Source organism: Hylobates moloch, unplaced genomic scaffold, assembly GCF_009828535.3.
Source record: "Hylobates moloch isolate HMO894 unplaced genomic scaffold, HMol_V3 SCAFFOLD_18, whole genome shotgun sequence".
Lineage (NCBI taxonomy): Eukaryota > Metazoa > Chordata > Mammalia > Primates > Hylobatidae > Hylobates > Hylobates moloch.
Window position 1 is genome coordinate 49,881,826 of NW_026652293.1, and position 16,309 is coordinate 49,898,134.

The window sequence follows — 16,309 nt, forward strand, 5'->3', positions numbered from 1 at the left end:
GCATTGATCTTTACCTGATTCTCCAGTTCTTTCTGAGACCCAGGCAGAAGACACACTTCCAGCCATATTCACAGCTAAGACTCTAAACTCATACTTGGTGTATGGCTCCAAGCCAGTGATGGTTGTCATTGTTTGAGGAGGTTTTAATGCATTTTCATTGGCCGATTCTACAAATGAATGAGGACTGAGCCAACCACTGCTCTGAAAAACTCGACTTTCCTCAGATGTGGTTTCTTTAGTAGATCTCAGTCTTCTCATGTATAGTTCATATCTTATAATTATTCCTAGAGAAATTAAATAGTGAACCTAGGTAACTCATCAGACAAACGGGTTACTTTAGGGGTAGGGTAGGGACAGGTCAGTTAAAGAGTGCTGGATTTTCATTGTCCTTCTAATTAGATTACTGTCAATTTCTTTAGCATTCAAAATATAGTGATTTAGTAGTTTAGTAATCTAGATGACAGGTACATGGAAGACAACAAACTGATATATAGATGAATGTATAAAATACTATTAAAGGCATACGCATGAGGAAAACAAACCAAAATGGACAACATATAGACAAAAAATAACTACACTTTATCATAGGTAAATTCAATCTTTTTCAGAATTGATGGTCACAATTTCTATTAAGAATGGCCAGTTCTTTTGGGGAATTTGATCATTATAGCTCCGGCCTGTATCCTTTTCAAATTTGGAGGTTTTAATTTAACTTGTTTAACATAAGCCCTGTTTGCATAAATGTTATAGTCAATTTCCACCCAGTTTTACCAAATAACTTTACAAATCTAAAGAAAGATTTCACTAAATATGTACATGATATAAATGATTAAAAATCTGTGAATGTGTGTCTGGCCTATATAACCAAGGGTTCAATTGTTATGAATGCAAAAATTAACTTAATGGAGTCAGTTAGCTTATACACATATTTTTTGTATTATTTTATATCTTTTTCTTGCTTAGAAGAGAAAATGTACTGCTTGTGGGTGCCCTAACTTGTGACACAGTCAAATATAATGCATTTCATAAGTGAGTTTCAAATTATAAACATCATTTGTGTTATGGCAGATGTCATTAAGAGCAAAGATAATATTAGCCTTTTAAGGGGCAATTTAATTGAATGGAATTTGTTATTAGATTAGAAGAAATACACTTGTTCCACTAACCAGGACAAATACTATCTTATATCTTTAGAAACTGTTTCTCAATTATTATATTGTGCAGTTATAAAAAGGAATACAATTGCCAAATTCCTAATTGCGCAATTACAACAGATTCTCATTCATGTCTTGACCAAAAAGGGGAATCTCGACCTTGGATTCTTACCATTTAGTTCCTCTGGTGGAGACCATTCTACATGAAGTTCTGTAGAACTGATTTTCTGCACCTTAGGTGGACTCAGTCTTTGGGGAGGTGCCTGGGCTGTGGTCACTGCAATGGGCAAGCTGTGTAAACAGCCTCCGCTAGTACAGGCCTGTACAGAAAAATCGTACTTGGCAAATGGAACCAGATTCCAGATGGTAGCTGAGGCTTCATGACCTTCGTAGGAAACACATGGCTGACCACCAGCCAAAGGGGCACAGGACAAAATATATTTCTCTATGGGACCAGATTTATTTGAGAGTGTTGTCCAGGTAAGTGTGACAGAGTCTGAGCCAATAGGAATGATATAACTTAAAGTCAAGTTTCCCTCTGGAACCCCTGGTTTTGTCCTGTAAGTGACAGCTACACTCCTTGTTGAACCATGCACATTGGTGGTCTCGATGTAGTAGGAATATTTGGTATATGGTAACAGGTCTGTGTCTAAGAAGTATTGAATACCTGAAATGAAAAGAAAAAAAAAAAAAAAAAACAAAGTTAAATTTCACAAGTTGGTGAAGAATCACTGTTAACTGCTTTCCTATCATATTACTTAATTACATAAACTATATCAATCTACTGTTTTGATTAAGGATACATTTCATATTTTTAAAATTGAAATAATGTAAATACCAGTTGATTGCTTTTATTATTGAGTATAACATAAGAAAGTGTCATTCGTAATAAAGAATGTTTAGATGTTTGTTTTAGTTCTTCTTTTGCTTTTCATAGTGTCCTTTCGTTAGAAGGTCTAAGAGAAAGTCCTTGCGGTTCTCCAAAACAGAAAAGTAACTATGTTTCCTCTATGTAATTGGTTTGCTTGTTAAACACTAAACACACCAGACTAAGGGTCAGTAAACTACCACCAAGGGGTAAATCTGTCACCTGGCCAACATTTTGACTGGAAAATTTTCTTATTTTCTGACCTACAGAAATTATAAATGTTTATTGTTTTAAGCTGCTAAATTTTGGAGACATTTGTTATCAGCAATGAGGAATTTACACAACAGAAGTTTTAGATAAGCAGGGCTTCTATGCATGAAGGATTGTGAGGGCAGAGAGAAGCAGCTACAAAGAGGTTTTTAAAAAATAAGATAGAGAGTGGAGGTGATTAGGCACGTGGCTGGAAATTCTTGTTCTCTAAGGACAGGAAACACATTGTAGGACTGTGAAACACATACCAGAGTGGCTGCTGCTTGCTCCCCCATGGGGCTGTTTGTATGGGAGATGCGAGGAGGGTTCCATTAAGCAGGGGTGCCCTAAAGCAATACGAAGGTCCCAGCATATTTATGTGCTTCCCATTCCCCTCCTTCCTTCCTTCCTTCCCTCCCTCCCTCCCTGCCTGCCTGTCTGCCTTCCCTCCCTCCCTCCCTCCCTGCCTGCCTGCCTGCCTTCCCTCCCTCCCTCCCTCCCTTCCTTCCTTCCTGCCTTCCTGCCTTCCTTCCTTCCGACAGGAGATAGAGCTTTACTGTGGAAAAGCTGAGTTCACAGAAGACAGAAACAGCAACAAGGTTTAGCCTAGTCCATCTATTTACAATATATAGGGGTTAGGGTTTCCCATACACATCTGTATTGCTCTCCCCCAGCCTAGATTTATCCCCATCAGCAACTTTCATTTCTTTCCTCGATCTGCCATTGGCCACAAAAGACACAACTCTTTGGAGTGATAACCCATCATGTAAACTTAGGCATTCCCAGTCTTTTTTTTTTTTTTTTTTTTTTTAAGACAGGGTCTGGCTTCGTCACCCAGGCTGGAGTGCAGTGGCACAATCTCGGCTCACTGCAACTTCTGCCTCCTGGGTTCAAGTGATTCTCCTGCCTCAGTCTCCCAAATAGAATAGCTGGGACTACAGGTGCCCACCACCACGCCTGGCTAATTTTTGTATTTTTTATAGAGATAGGGTTGCACCATTTTGCCTAGGCTGGTCTTGAACCCCTGGGCTCAAGCAATCCGCCCACCTCGGCCTCCCAAAGTGTTGGGATGACAGGCATGAGCCACCACACCCGGCCCTTCTTCCCAGTCTACAGCTCCTACAGAGCACTCTGGGGTCTGACTGCTCAGTGGAGGAGGCTTCCACTGGTGTTGTGGGGGGCACCTTGGGCACTGACTCAGGTGAGGGCCACTGTCTTATCAGAGATGACCCTGATAGAGCCAAGGAAGGTGAGACAGTTCTCTCTCTGGTGGCTGTTTTCAGTTGTACCATGGGTACCAGGGGTTGCCTGAGATCAGGGTAGGGGCTGGCAGAAGAGCACTCACAGTCCCATGAGAGGTACTGAAGTCAAGGTCCCAGGTTTCAATCCGGGGCATATGGTACCTGAGCAGACCATGATCCCTGGCTTCCTGGATGGCCCATGTCAACCTCATGTGCTGCTTTATGCAGACTCCTGTGTATGGAGCATGGAAGATTATACTCATGGACAAACTCTTGCAAGAGCACAACATGAAACCTGTGATCTTGGCAGTTGGGGCAGGGATTCCCAGCAATTTTATTCTGCAAATCTATGTATTTCGAGTCCACTGTGGGGGTATACCACCCTTGTGGTTGCCGTGGTAGTCAGCCTAGATAGGGCAAGAACCTATCACTCCTGTTATTCTTCTGATTCCAGATATTTCCAGGGTTCATTCTTGTAAGGGGAAATTGGAACTGGGGACAAAGAATCCTTCTCAGAGGGAGCTTTGGTGCCAAGAGTCTAGAGGGGAACCTGAACTCCGTGGGCACCTCGGAAGAGAGAAAGGTTAGGAAGCCACCTCAGCAGGGGGTTTAATGTGGACGCCGCCATCTTGACGTAGCCCAGTGCAGGAATTTCTTGGTTTCTTGAACAGTGAGGATGCAGTGTTGACAGCCAGTGAGCCCACCATGGGACCTTCTGTGGCTGGGACGAAGTGACTCTTCCACCTCTGAGAGGGCCAAAGGGTGGATGTAGGAAATGGAAAAAAAATTAAAAATCTCAGAAATTTCTCAGCCATAGCAAGAGCCTAGGGAAGACTAAAATAATAGTGTGTTCAGGAGGCCCTGACCAAGCTGAGAATGAACACATGTTCACCAGCTTCATGCATCAGACACTGATGCGGTGAGAATGCCAAGGGTTGAGATCTGGCCAGCTACACCTTACAAATGAGCCTGCATCCTCTGAAGGGCCTTCTGCAAATGGCCAGAGGTAAGTTGCCCTTCCCGAAATGTCATGGTGGTTGAGGGAGGGGAATAATTAAAGACTGACCAATATAAGGGAGTATCTGAATGAAAGATGGTTTTGTCATTCTATTGCATATGTCATTGCAAATTCTTCATGAAAATATGTTGAGTATTGTATTAGAGTACAATCAGGACATAGAAACCACAGAGTAATTTGTACAAGGAAAGTTTACGATAAAGAATGATTGATTACAACATGATTTTACTTCCTAAGTGGTACAGAAAACTCTAAAGAATATAGGAATAGAAGAGACAGGGGAAAGTCACCATCCTTAGTGCTAAGGCAGAGCACCCAAAGAAGGATCATATTTGGAAAAGTCCCCTAGGGCTGAGATTCAGACTTTCTAGAGAGCGTGCATCTGGGGCTCATTGTTATTTCAATAAATATTTATTAGATTAGATTAAAGTTACCCTTATCCCACAGTAAGGCTGTTGAAAATATTATCAAAATTTGAAAAATCACTGAAGGCTAGAACAATGATGGAAAATAATCTATTTAACATGCCAAAAGCCAAAATCTAAAAGACAAAAATAAATTTCAGTGCTGAATATTCCAAAAGATTGTCTGGCATAAGCTTAAACTGGAAGTTGGAAGACTTATAACCTGATGACAATTAAAAGAAGTACAGTACTTGCTGGATGTTTGTAGCATCTGAAAAATGGAATATAATCCTAATAGATCAGAATGCATTATACAAGAGCAGTCTACTTAATAAGAAATTAGAATCAGACAGAATTGGGATGGAAATATGCATTTGTGTAGGAATATCGTATAAGGCAATTTATAGTTTGAAATAAATAAAAGCATTTGAAAGGGTATGAATAGGATACCCATTAATGATACCATAACAAAAAAATAATACTCAGGTTAAAAGAGTGCTTATCTCAAGGTAGTTGCCCTCCTTGGTTGGGATACGGATCTTTAACTTTGATTTTGAAAATTTGCTGTTACTACAGACTTCTGCATTTTCAGAGCAACATTTACAGTCCTTGGCTCAGCACTGATTTGTGATCTTGGCTGATACCCTCCTGGTTTGTAGCACTCCCCCATTGTACCACCTACCAAAGCTACATGGAACTGCCCATGATTGCTGAATATACCTTATTTTCTTTTAATACAAAATTTATTTCATGACCATCACTCTTCCACAACTACAGTATCTGTCTAATTCAGCTTATATTCCTTCCTTACTGGGAAACTTTCAGTGGTTCTCCATCACCACCATTGCCACCACAGGCACGGTTACAGTTCCTACACCTCCCAAGCCACCCTGTGCTTCCTTAACACCCCAAGTTTACTCTGGTTCAACATTTATATATTCTATTGTTACTTTGGTTTACTTATATGTCTCCCCAATCAGTAAGGAGAACTATTCCTTTCATCTTTGTATTTCTAGTGGCTGATACAGTTTCTGGTCTGGAATAAGCACTGAACAAAATTTTATTAAACACATGAATGATTTTTCTATATGTATCTCATCTATTGTTCCAGGAAAGAATATAGTAGTCCCTTCTTATCCACAGGAGATACATTCCAAGATCTCCAGTGGATTCCTAAAACTACAAATAGTATTAAACTATAGATATATACACACACATATATATGTATATACGTACATATATGTATACGTATATGTATATACATATACGTATATGTATATACGTACATATATGTATACATATATGTATATATGCGCATATATACATATATGTGTATATGTATATGTGTATATATGTGCATATATACATACATGTATATGTGTATATATGTGCATATATACATATATGTATATGCGTATATATGTGCATATATACATATATGTATATGCGTATATATGTGTATATATACATACATATATGTGTATATATATACTGTTCTTTTTCCTATACATACATATCTATGATAAAGTTTAATTTATGTTAGGCAGAGTAAGAGATTAACAACAATAACTAAAAATAAAACAGAACAATTATAACAATATATCACAATAATAGTTATGTGAATATGGTCTTTCTCTCTCTCTCAAAACATCTTATTGTACTGTAGACTCACCTATTTTTGGAACATTGTTGACCATGGGTAACAAACTGCAGAAAACAAAACCATGGATAAGGGGAAGCTACTGCATTAAGAATATGAAGAGCCTTATAAAAACAGTTGCCTGTCATCGTCTCTTCTGTTTTCTCATCCTGTCTCTATATCTTATGTTTCTTCATTTATTCCTCTCAGAGCTAACTGAATCATCTTACCATTTGTTACATTGATCCCTTGATGTAGTATGAGATTATAAATTATAATTTTAAAGATGGAAATGAATAAGGGTAGAAATGAAATCCCAGGGCTCATTAAAATATTTGGTTGTCTAAAATTCTAAGCTTAAACTCTGTTAATATCTGTAGGTGATAGAAGTCATTGTCACATGAAAAAATAATCATCCTCTAGTTCCCATGGAAGGATTTCTCTAAAGTGACATTTAAGGGCTATCTCCCCACTCATGCCATCCCAAATGAGGAACAACTCATCTGACTGTGAATCTGGGGAGTCAGGGTGTAGGGAACAAATTATGTGCAGATCAGCCCATTGATTTTTCTCTCTTCTAATTTGTCTTCCTGCAGGAAAAAGGATATAGTCTCTAATCTGACTTTCATCAGTAATGAAGATCGTTTTTATTTTTAAATTTGATCTGCCTACTATGTCTAGTGCTCCTTTGATTCCAAACTCAAATAGGAACACCACCAAAAAACAGTATGAGTTACTGTCCACTCCCTAAACCTGCAACACTAACACAAGAGTGCTATTTCCTCCAATAACTGTTCACTTCCTTCCCATGACACGTAAGATACCTATGAGCAACCCAGAAGGGGGCTACAATAGAGATACTGTTAGGGCTGATTATGTATGATTCCCGAAGTGCTAGCTCAACCTCTACCTTAAATAAAACGTAAAGATATACCTTGTTTTTCAAAGTTAATTATTCACAATCTTTAAAATTATTCACCATTATTTGCATGCTATTATAATAACAAATAATTTGAAAGCTTTAAAGATAGTATACCAGTATATCATGATTCTAGGAAGGAAAATATGTCTTAGAGAATCCCATAGTACATTAGGCCAGCTAGAAAAAGTTTCTCTTCTAAAAAAGAATTCCATAAAGGTCTCAAACAAACTATCAAACTTGCTTGGAAGACAACACTATTAATTTTCTTTGAAAAGTTCAATGATTCCCACCTATAATTCCTAAAGCCTTTATTTAACCCAAAGATTTGTGTTCATCCAGCTGAATATAAGTAGTGTTTCCTTTACATGTTACACATGCTAGCCACGCACTAGAAATAGAGTAATAAACATGAGGCTATTATTAGAATGATACAAAGTTCTGACAGTGTTAACCAATTGTTCTTACTGTTCAAATGCCATCATGCAGATAATTTTCACATCATTAATTACAGTGATTGTCAAGAAATGCCAGAAGTGGCATTTTTTAATGAAAAGTATGGTTTTATGAAATAATACCTTGTTTAATAGGATTATATAAATGTCTGATTAGTGAATGAATACACATTTATTATGTAAGAAACTGTTATTTGGATTCCACATTAGTGCAATCGTCAAAAACAGCCAGTGTTGTACTAACATGTGATGTTCTATAAAATAGATCACAATATGTTACTATGGAAATCATGCCTCTGGCTTGAATAATATCATTGATAGTTTTAAGTTTAATTTTGCTATTGCATTAAGCTGTATGGAAAACAGGGTGACCCTAATTCACAACTTCAGATATAACTCAACCAGTGGTACTGTCATCTTCAAAATCATTTTCAATATTTTTATAACTCCTCTCTTTCTCTGTCACAAAAGTTTAAGTTTCAGGACACCTGGATCATGCTGATATTTGGAAGAAAATAAACATTCTAGTAGCAGGTTCTTAGGATACTTTGCCAACATGGCAGATGTAGACAGATGTTCATTTCCCTTTGCAATCTGCATCATGAAGTTCAGAGTTTCCATTAACTTTAAATAAGACTTGGAATACTGAAGAGACATGCAGAGCCAAGAGAAAGGGGTGGACATAAGAAGCTAAATTCCAGTTACATGAATTCGGTTCAAAATGAAACCCAGTATAATGCATACAAAATAAAACTCCATGCGACGCAGAAGTTTTAAAGTCAATTAAAATGTTAAAACAAGGCATCCTCCTAACCATTTTAAAGAAGGTTATGGAATTTCAGTGTTTCGACATAGCTTTAAACAGTTCTCTAACTAATTAAGCATGGTTAAAGTAGAATTTGGAAAACTGTGTATTAAATGAAGAGAACAAAATAGAAACTTGAATTGGAATTGCTGTTCTGAGGTTTCTTAAACTAGTGTGTAGCCAAACATGGCTAGAAGCAAAAATCAGAGAAGATAGAGCTGGAATAATGTAAAAATTCCTATTTTTTTCATTCTGTCTTTAGGGAAACTGTATCTAAAACATCTGACTAAATGTTTTTTAAAGACAATGAATTCTAATAATTTGATTTCTATAAGCTCCTTTAAAATCTTCATAAAAGTTACAAAGGCAAAGATGGGCTTGATGGCTTGTTTATATTCCTTCCTCTTTCAAAAGTTTATGTTGCTGTGTTCTATCTCTGCGGAAATAGCAATGTGTGTATTAAATTACACTATTTGCTTGAGTGTTAGTACTCCACTTCCAGATTTAATAGTTCTTTAACCTGAGAATTAAAAAACTTGAATGCATTATAATAGAAATATTTGACACATTTTCTATAATATTTACGATTAGAGAAAACTAGATTTATTATGTCTTCCAGTATTTGTAAATTAAAATGGTATAATTCTCAGATTATTTTAATAACTATATTTACTTTAAACCAGTGGTCCCCAACTTTTTGGGCCCCAGGGACTGGTTTCATGGAAAACGGTTTTTCCGTGGACCTAGGATGGGAATGTGAGGAGGGATGGTTTTGGCATGATTCAAGCACATTATATTTATTATTAGATTCTCATAAGGAGGGTGCAACTTAGATCCCTCGCATTCACAGTTCACAATAAGGTTCCTGTTCCTATGAGAATCTCAAGCCGCCACAGAACTGACAGGAGGCAGGGCTCAGGCAGTAATGTTGCCGGCCTGCTGCTCACCTCCTGCTGTGTGGCCCCGTTCCTAACAGGTCAGGGACCAGTCAGTACCTGTCCACAGCCCGGGGATTGGGGACCCCTGCCTTAAACAATATGTCATGAACATTTTCCATTTATTGATATGTGAACCAAGATATCAGTTTATATGCTATCATAGCCTATAATTTATTTAACAATGTACCAGGATTCTGTTATGCCATATACTATAATTTACTGAAACATTGTTGAACATCTGAATCATTTTCAATATTTTGATATTACAAATAGAGTAGGTATGGACATCTTGTGTGTCCACTTAATGACTATTCACTTGAGATAAACTTCCTAAAATAGGTTTGCTAAGTCAAATGTTATGTTAAAAGGAAAGATTTTTCATAGATTTTAACAAATTATTGTACATGAAAAGTTGTACTAATGAACTCACACAGACACCTCAGCAGTTTATAAAAGTTCCAGCTTCCCCACATTCCCATTAATTCTTGATGGGGTCATTTTTTTTCATCTTTGAGAATTTGATAAGCATTGGTATTTATCAGATAATAAGCATCTCATTTTTATTGTATTTATTTGATTACTAGTGAAATTTGTAATTCTCTCTCTGTTTGAAACACTCTGTGCCAGACAGACGAAACCACAACACCATTTATCCTCAATGTCAAAGAACTTAACTAATGTGTCAATTCTCAGAATATTTATTTCTATTACCAAACCTTTAAACTCACTGTATGGGTATTGATCCTCTGTTGTGTAGATTTCAAAACCATCCCTGAGTAAACTGTAAGTAAGCCAGTGGGCATTTGGAGAATCAGGTGGACTCCAGGAGAGATTGATAGCAGAAGAACTTTGAACTTTTCCTCTGGGCGGAGGTTGCTGGAATGGAGCTAAATTACAATGAAGAGAGCATTTATTAGCAAAGCAATCAATAAACAGAAAAGCAAACTGAAGTAAGATATCCAGCAAAGAGGTCTTTCTGATTCAGGATTGCTTTATCAAGAAGACATGTGGTTTACCAAGACATTAATAAACAGAGGGTTCATGAGTTCTCTAAAACAAAGCTTTTCATCTATAAGCATAAAAAAACTTTTTAGGTCAAAGCAGCTGGCATAAATATAGATGAGGGTAAAAAACCACAATAGTTTACATCAAGTATTTCTTTCTTTGCCTTTTTTTTTTTTGAGAAACCATCCAAGGATGCACAACATTTATTTTTTACATAGTTAATTTAAAAGTTGACATAAGTTCCATTGAAACTTGAAATTTAAGTAGCATAATCTTTGGGTTTTTGAGAGGAAGTTTTCCATTCCATTAAGCACAATGCTTTATCTTGCTTCAGAGAGCACAGTGTAAAAGAAAGAATAATATTTGGTGATATAAATAGCTATGGATGTTAAATAATCTAAATATTATCAAGAAACAATTTGAATATACTATATGAATGTACCATCACCTGTTAGAGGTGTTTTTAAGATGTAATACAATTGCTTATCAGGCACATAAGAAATAAGAACATTCATCTAACTACTTAAGTGATGTTTTCTATAATATAAATATATACCATGAAAACATTGTGTTCTGTCACCATAAACTTTTCTTAGTCTCCCTACTTTTAGAGTGAGTTTTCTTTTTTTTCCCCAGAATACACAAAGGTAAAGGAGAAAAACAACAGCTAAATATTTTTAAGGACAATCAACCACCAGTTTATGTACTACTTTCTAGTTTAAACAAGATGCACAATCCCCCAGCCATTTAAAGAAGCACAACCTAATCAAACATTCTCGTTAAATAAGATGTCAAGGGTACAGGTTGCTGTGTTACCTTACTTTTAAACCGTTCATCATTTTGTTAATAAATATGTAAATATAACGTACAGGAAAGAATCCATCAAATAATTAATATTTTTATATGAAATATCTACAGTCACTAGAAGCCTCCACTAAAAGAAAGCACACTCAAAAAAATTAACTTTGGGAGAGCTTAATAAAGGAACTACTTTCAAAAGGGTGGGCAAAAGAGATGGTGCAGTACTGTCAGGTATAGAACTACAGAGCTCTTTTGCTATTTATGTCAGGATTTCTCAAGCCAACCCTGAACCCTGGGTCTAATGATTCACTAGGAAGACTCAAGGACTCATCATATAGTCCTACTCATGGGTAAAATTTATTACAATGAAATGTCACAGAATTCATCAACAAAGGGAAAAGGCATATCAATGAAGTCCTGTGGAAACCAAGCACAAGTGTCCAAGAATTCTCTTCCAGTAGAGACAGAACGGGCCTAATTCCCCCAGCAATGCATTATGAAAATGTGTGTGATGTGTTGCCAATCAGGGAAGCTCCTTAAAACTCAGTGCACAGGGTTTTTATTGGGGGCTGTTCCTATGAGCAGCCTCTATCTGGCATTTACCCAAATTTAAGACCCCCACAAGGAAAGCAGGTGTTAAGCATAAACCGTACTTTGTACAAATGTTTAAGTGCAGTGGTCCTCTCTTATCAGTTCTGGGGATGGTGGGGATCCAGATGCCAGCCAGAGGCCAACTTTGTAAGCAGGTCTTTCTAAAAATAAGCAGTCAGGCTTGCTATGTTAACTCTTCTCTGCACACTATCTCTAGCTTAAATGGGGACAGAACTCAGGGACAGAAAGGACTGTATGAAGAGCATCACCTGACAGGAGCTATGACCACTCATGGAGGGATGCAGTTAGCTTGAGGCTGCTTCTACATGGACACAGGGAGCGGGGAATTAAATATTCTGACTTCCTTTTCCACCTGCCCTCCAGATGTTTGGTGGGTCCCTCTTAGCAGCTGAAATCAACTAACTGAAGGTCAGAGGGCAATGGAGGCTGCTAACGCAAGCCACGTAGAATCTTGGAGGACAGAGCAAAGTGGAAGAGTAGGGAACAGTAAAGTGAAGTTATTCTGCAAACTAAGCAAAGACTTCCACCTCAGAGCTATTGCTAATTCACCAGGACCCATGAGTGATGAACTCTGTTTAATAGATATAATATATGAACTCTGTCTAAAAGATATAATATAATCAAATTATTACATTTTAAGATAGGATTTCAAGAGCACTTTGATATTTACACACACACACACACACACACACATATTTTTGTCCATGGCTCCTGGCTCATAACGTCCATAGCCTTTGTTGTTTCCTTGGTGACTAACACAATAAGCCTATCTTTTGTTGAAGTATTGGTCTTTTATCCAAGGGTCCTGAAGCAGCTTCAGAACAATTTAAGAGCGATACAGGTGAAGGACAGTCTTTTGTTACAATATTGGGGAGCTTTAGGCTTCAGAAGTAGGCCTCAGAAAATAGGGTCTGTCTCTGTTCTGTTCTGCTTCTAACTGTTCCTTTTTCTCCCCAAGGCAGGCCAGAGAAACTAAAAATATACTCTAATCTTCCTCCACCTTTCTGTCTTAGAGCCGGCCATAAGGAAATTCTCTGACATACCTTGTCTGATTGTGGGTCATGAGACCCTCATTTTAGAAGGGGTCCTGCCCCAGACCCTGGAGGAATGAATACTGCAGAGAGAGGCCAAGAAGACTCTGAATAGGCAGCCTTGCTGGGTTTCCCCACTCAGTCGATCAGTATGAAATCATACTCCTTTTTTTTTTTTTTTAAATCACATTTCTACATAGTTGTCCACGTGTTGAAGGCCGAAAGAATGAGGGTCAGGATCAACTCAGTATACCACTGGAGGCTATATGAGTAAACAGCAAACTGTTCTCATGAAAGCAGGATGTTGGCAAGCTGACAAACTGCGTCTGCACCCAGAAGGAATGCTGAGGGCAGTCACGACCCAGGCACAAGTGTTTCTTGTGATTAGGCAAATCTGAAGCCTGTTAGTAATAATATGAACCTGTGATCAATCAAGCAGCTGACCAATCATTACCTCCTCCTCCCGGCTCTTTCTACCCAATAAATACGAAGGGCTATAGAAGCTCAGGCAGCTGCCCTTGCTCATGAGAAGCAGGGACCCCTCTTCTTCTCCATGTTAACCCTTCTTGTAAAATAGTTATTTTTGTTTTAAGTTTTCATTTCTGCATTCGTCCCCCTTCATTCACTCTTGTAATGACAGTCTCAAGTAGTAACAGTAGTAACTGCTGTAGTGATGGTCTCAAGTAGTAATTGTGGTAGTCTGCCACATCCATGCTTCAGTCATGCCTATCCAATGAAGTTGCTATAAAGGATCAAGGCAGCCAGATCACGAGGTCAGGAGATTGAGACCATCCTGGCCAACATGGTGAAACCCCGCCTCTACTAAAAATACAAAAATTAGCCAGGCATGGTGGCACACACCTGTAATCGCAGCTACTCGGCAGGCTGAGGCAGGAGAATCACTTGAACGCGGGAGTCGGAGGTTGCAGTGAGCCAAGATCGCCACTGCATTCCAGCCTGGCAACAGAGCAAGACTCTGTCTCAAAAAAAAAAAAAAAAAAAAAAAAAATGGGTGTTTGGGGTGGTGGGAGTACAGGGAGAGCTCCAGGTAGTTTAACACATGGAAGTTCCTGGAGGGTGCGACACCTAGGGAGGACATGGAAGCTCAGCTCCCCTTTCCATGTGTCTTGTCCTATGCATTGCTTCATCTGTATCTTTGTAATATCCTGTATCATAAATCAGTAAAAATAAGTGCTTCCTGGGCTCTGTGAGCTGATCTGTTAAATTAATTGAACCCAAGGAGGGAGTCATAGGAGCCCCAATTTATAGCCAGTGGGTTACAAGTGCAGGCAAAATAACCTGGAGCTTGTGATTGGTGTTAGAAGTTGGGGGCAGCTTTGGGGACTGAGCCCTCACCTGTGGAATCTGCCACCACTTCCAGGTATATAGCGCAAGAGTTGAACTGGATTGTAGGATATTAATGCTGCAGAATTGCTTGTTCACCAAAGTAGTCTATGTTGATGGTGGTGTGAGAACAGAGGGGGAAAAAGTTGTTTTATTCTACACAGCACTGAATGTAAAATATATAAAATTCCATGTATTATGAATAGGCTTCCTAAAGACAAAGTCTGATCCTAAGGCAGATAATATTTACATCATATGTTTTAAAATATTCAAACTAGATATATGCTTATTGCTCTCCTTTTGTCTTTTTCTTCTTTGGAATTTGCATTGTTCTATTAACATTCCAACAGTCTATTTGCCTATTTAGACGTAGGAAAAGGGTGGCAACAATCTCATAATGACACATGAGAAAAGAATTATTTCCAAATAGCACCTTACATTTTTGAATTCATGGATTTTCCATATTTGATATGGTCACTTTGATCGGTTGAACATTGACAATGCATTTGACCCTTTCAGTGGATTTTAATTTAGGGTTTTAAATCCTGTTGTTCTTGGTGGAGCCACAAATATCATAAACTGCCTTATTTATGGCACTCTCAAAGAACCTTGCAATTCATCATAATTTAACATTTTTTAGTGAATATTAGTGATTTCATCTAAAACTCTGCATGCTATCAGGAGCACAACAGATTTCAGAGTTAGAGCAATCAAAACTGACCTTCAGATGATTTTCTAAGGCAGCAAAATGCTTTGGGGATGAATGAAAATGAAAGAGAGATAGATGTTTCACTCCCATGTCAAAGGGTGTAGAAAATGATTTGCATTACATGAACATTTCCTGGCAACAAAAGTTCTTCACACACAGAGGCTCTTTCCAAACATTTAAGCTGATTACTTGCTATGACCATGTCAACCACAATCTTGTCTGACTCCACAGCATAAATAAATAAATTTAAGTTGAAATTTTCATAAGCCAGAAGGTTTAGATGACTTACCAACACTTTTGAGAATAAAATTATTAAATCTTGAGCATGAGAGAACTTGAACCTTTATGTGCTTGAAGTAGAATTCCTAAAAAATGTTCACATATTCATTCATCAAAATTGCCAAGAATGGTCTTTGCATATGCTAGACTCTCTTTTATGGAATGAGAGTATAATACTGTGACTAGATCCATCTCTTTGGGAACCAGGAGCTTGAATCTCCAGCTTTGGAACTTTGGTAGTTGTATGATTATAGTCAAATATTGATTGGACTCTCTGAACCTTTTCTCATTTATATTAAGAGAATGATAATGTCTCCCTGTTAGGGTTATTTTGAAGTTAAGGGGTGTGTGTGTGTGTGTGTGTGTGTGTGTGTGTGTGTGTAAAGTAATTGTTCAATAAATATCACCTTTATTTCCTCTACCCTCCAGTATGCTGGAAGGCATCCTTGATTCTTACATCCCAAGAATTATAAATGGCTTATTTGGCAATAAATAATATATTTATTACCACAGATAATATATACTAATGGGGAAATTACTCCTATCTTCGTATCCTAATAGAAAAGTGATCACAGACAGGTCCTGCATGAAACTCATGAGACACTGGAGAGCACATGGCTAAGCATAGAAGGAACAGTGCATAGAAACAACATTGCACAATTATACTATAGGTTTCCTGGAAACACACAGAAAACAGATAATGTACAAGTCTTCATCTCCTTGGTTAAAATTTTTGATGCATTATAAGTGAAATTGCTTTCTTAATTTCTTTTTCAAATTGTTCATTGCTGGCTTATAGAAACACAACTAATTTTGTGTGTTGATCTTGTAACAGAAC

General features: G+C 37.7%; 1 protein-coding gene and 1 pseudogene across 1 annotated transcript in view; both read right to left on the bottom strand.

The window, feature by feature from the left end:
• Positions 1-16,309, bottom strand: part of USH2A (usherin) — a 798,563-nt gene that overhangs the window by 569,549 nt on the left and 212,705 nt on the right. Inside the window, exons 16-18 of the mRNA XM_032136481.2 lie at positions 10,419-10,577; positions 1,327-1,821; positions 15-284 (exon numbers count right to left, since the gene is read on the bottom strand). Coding sequence (XP_031992372.1) covers positions 15-284; positions 1,327-1,821; positions 10,419-10,577 — 924 coding nt within the window. The remainder of the gene's footprint in view (positions 1-14; positions 285-1,326; positions 1,822-10,418; positions 10,578-16,309) is intronic.
• On the bottom strand, positions 2,825-4,140 carry LOC116457936 (small ribosomal subunit protein mS40-like; annotated as a pseudogene).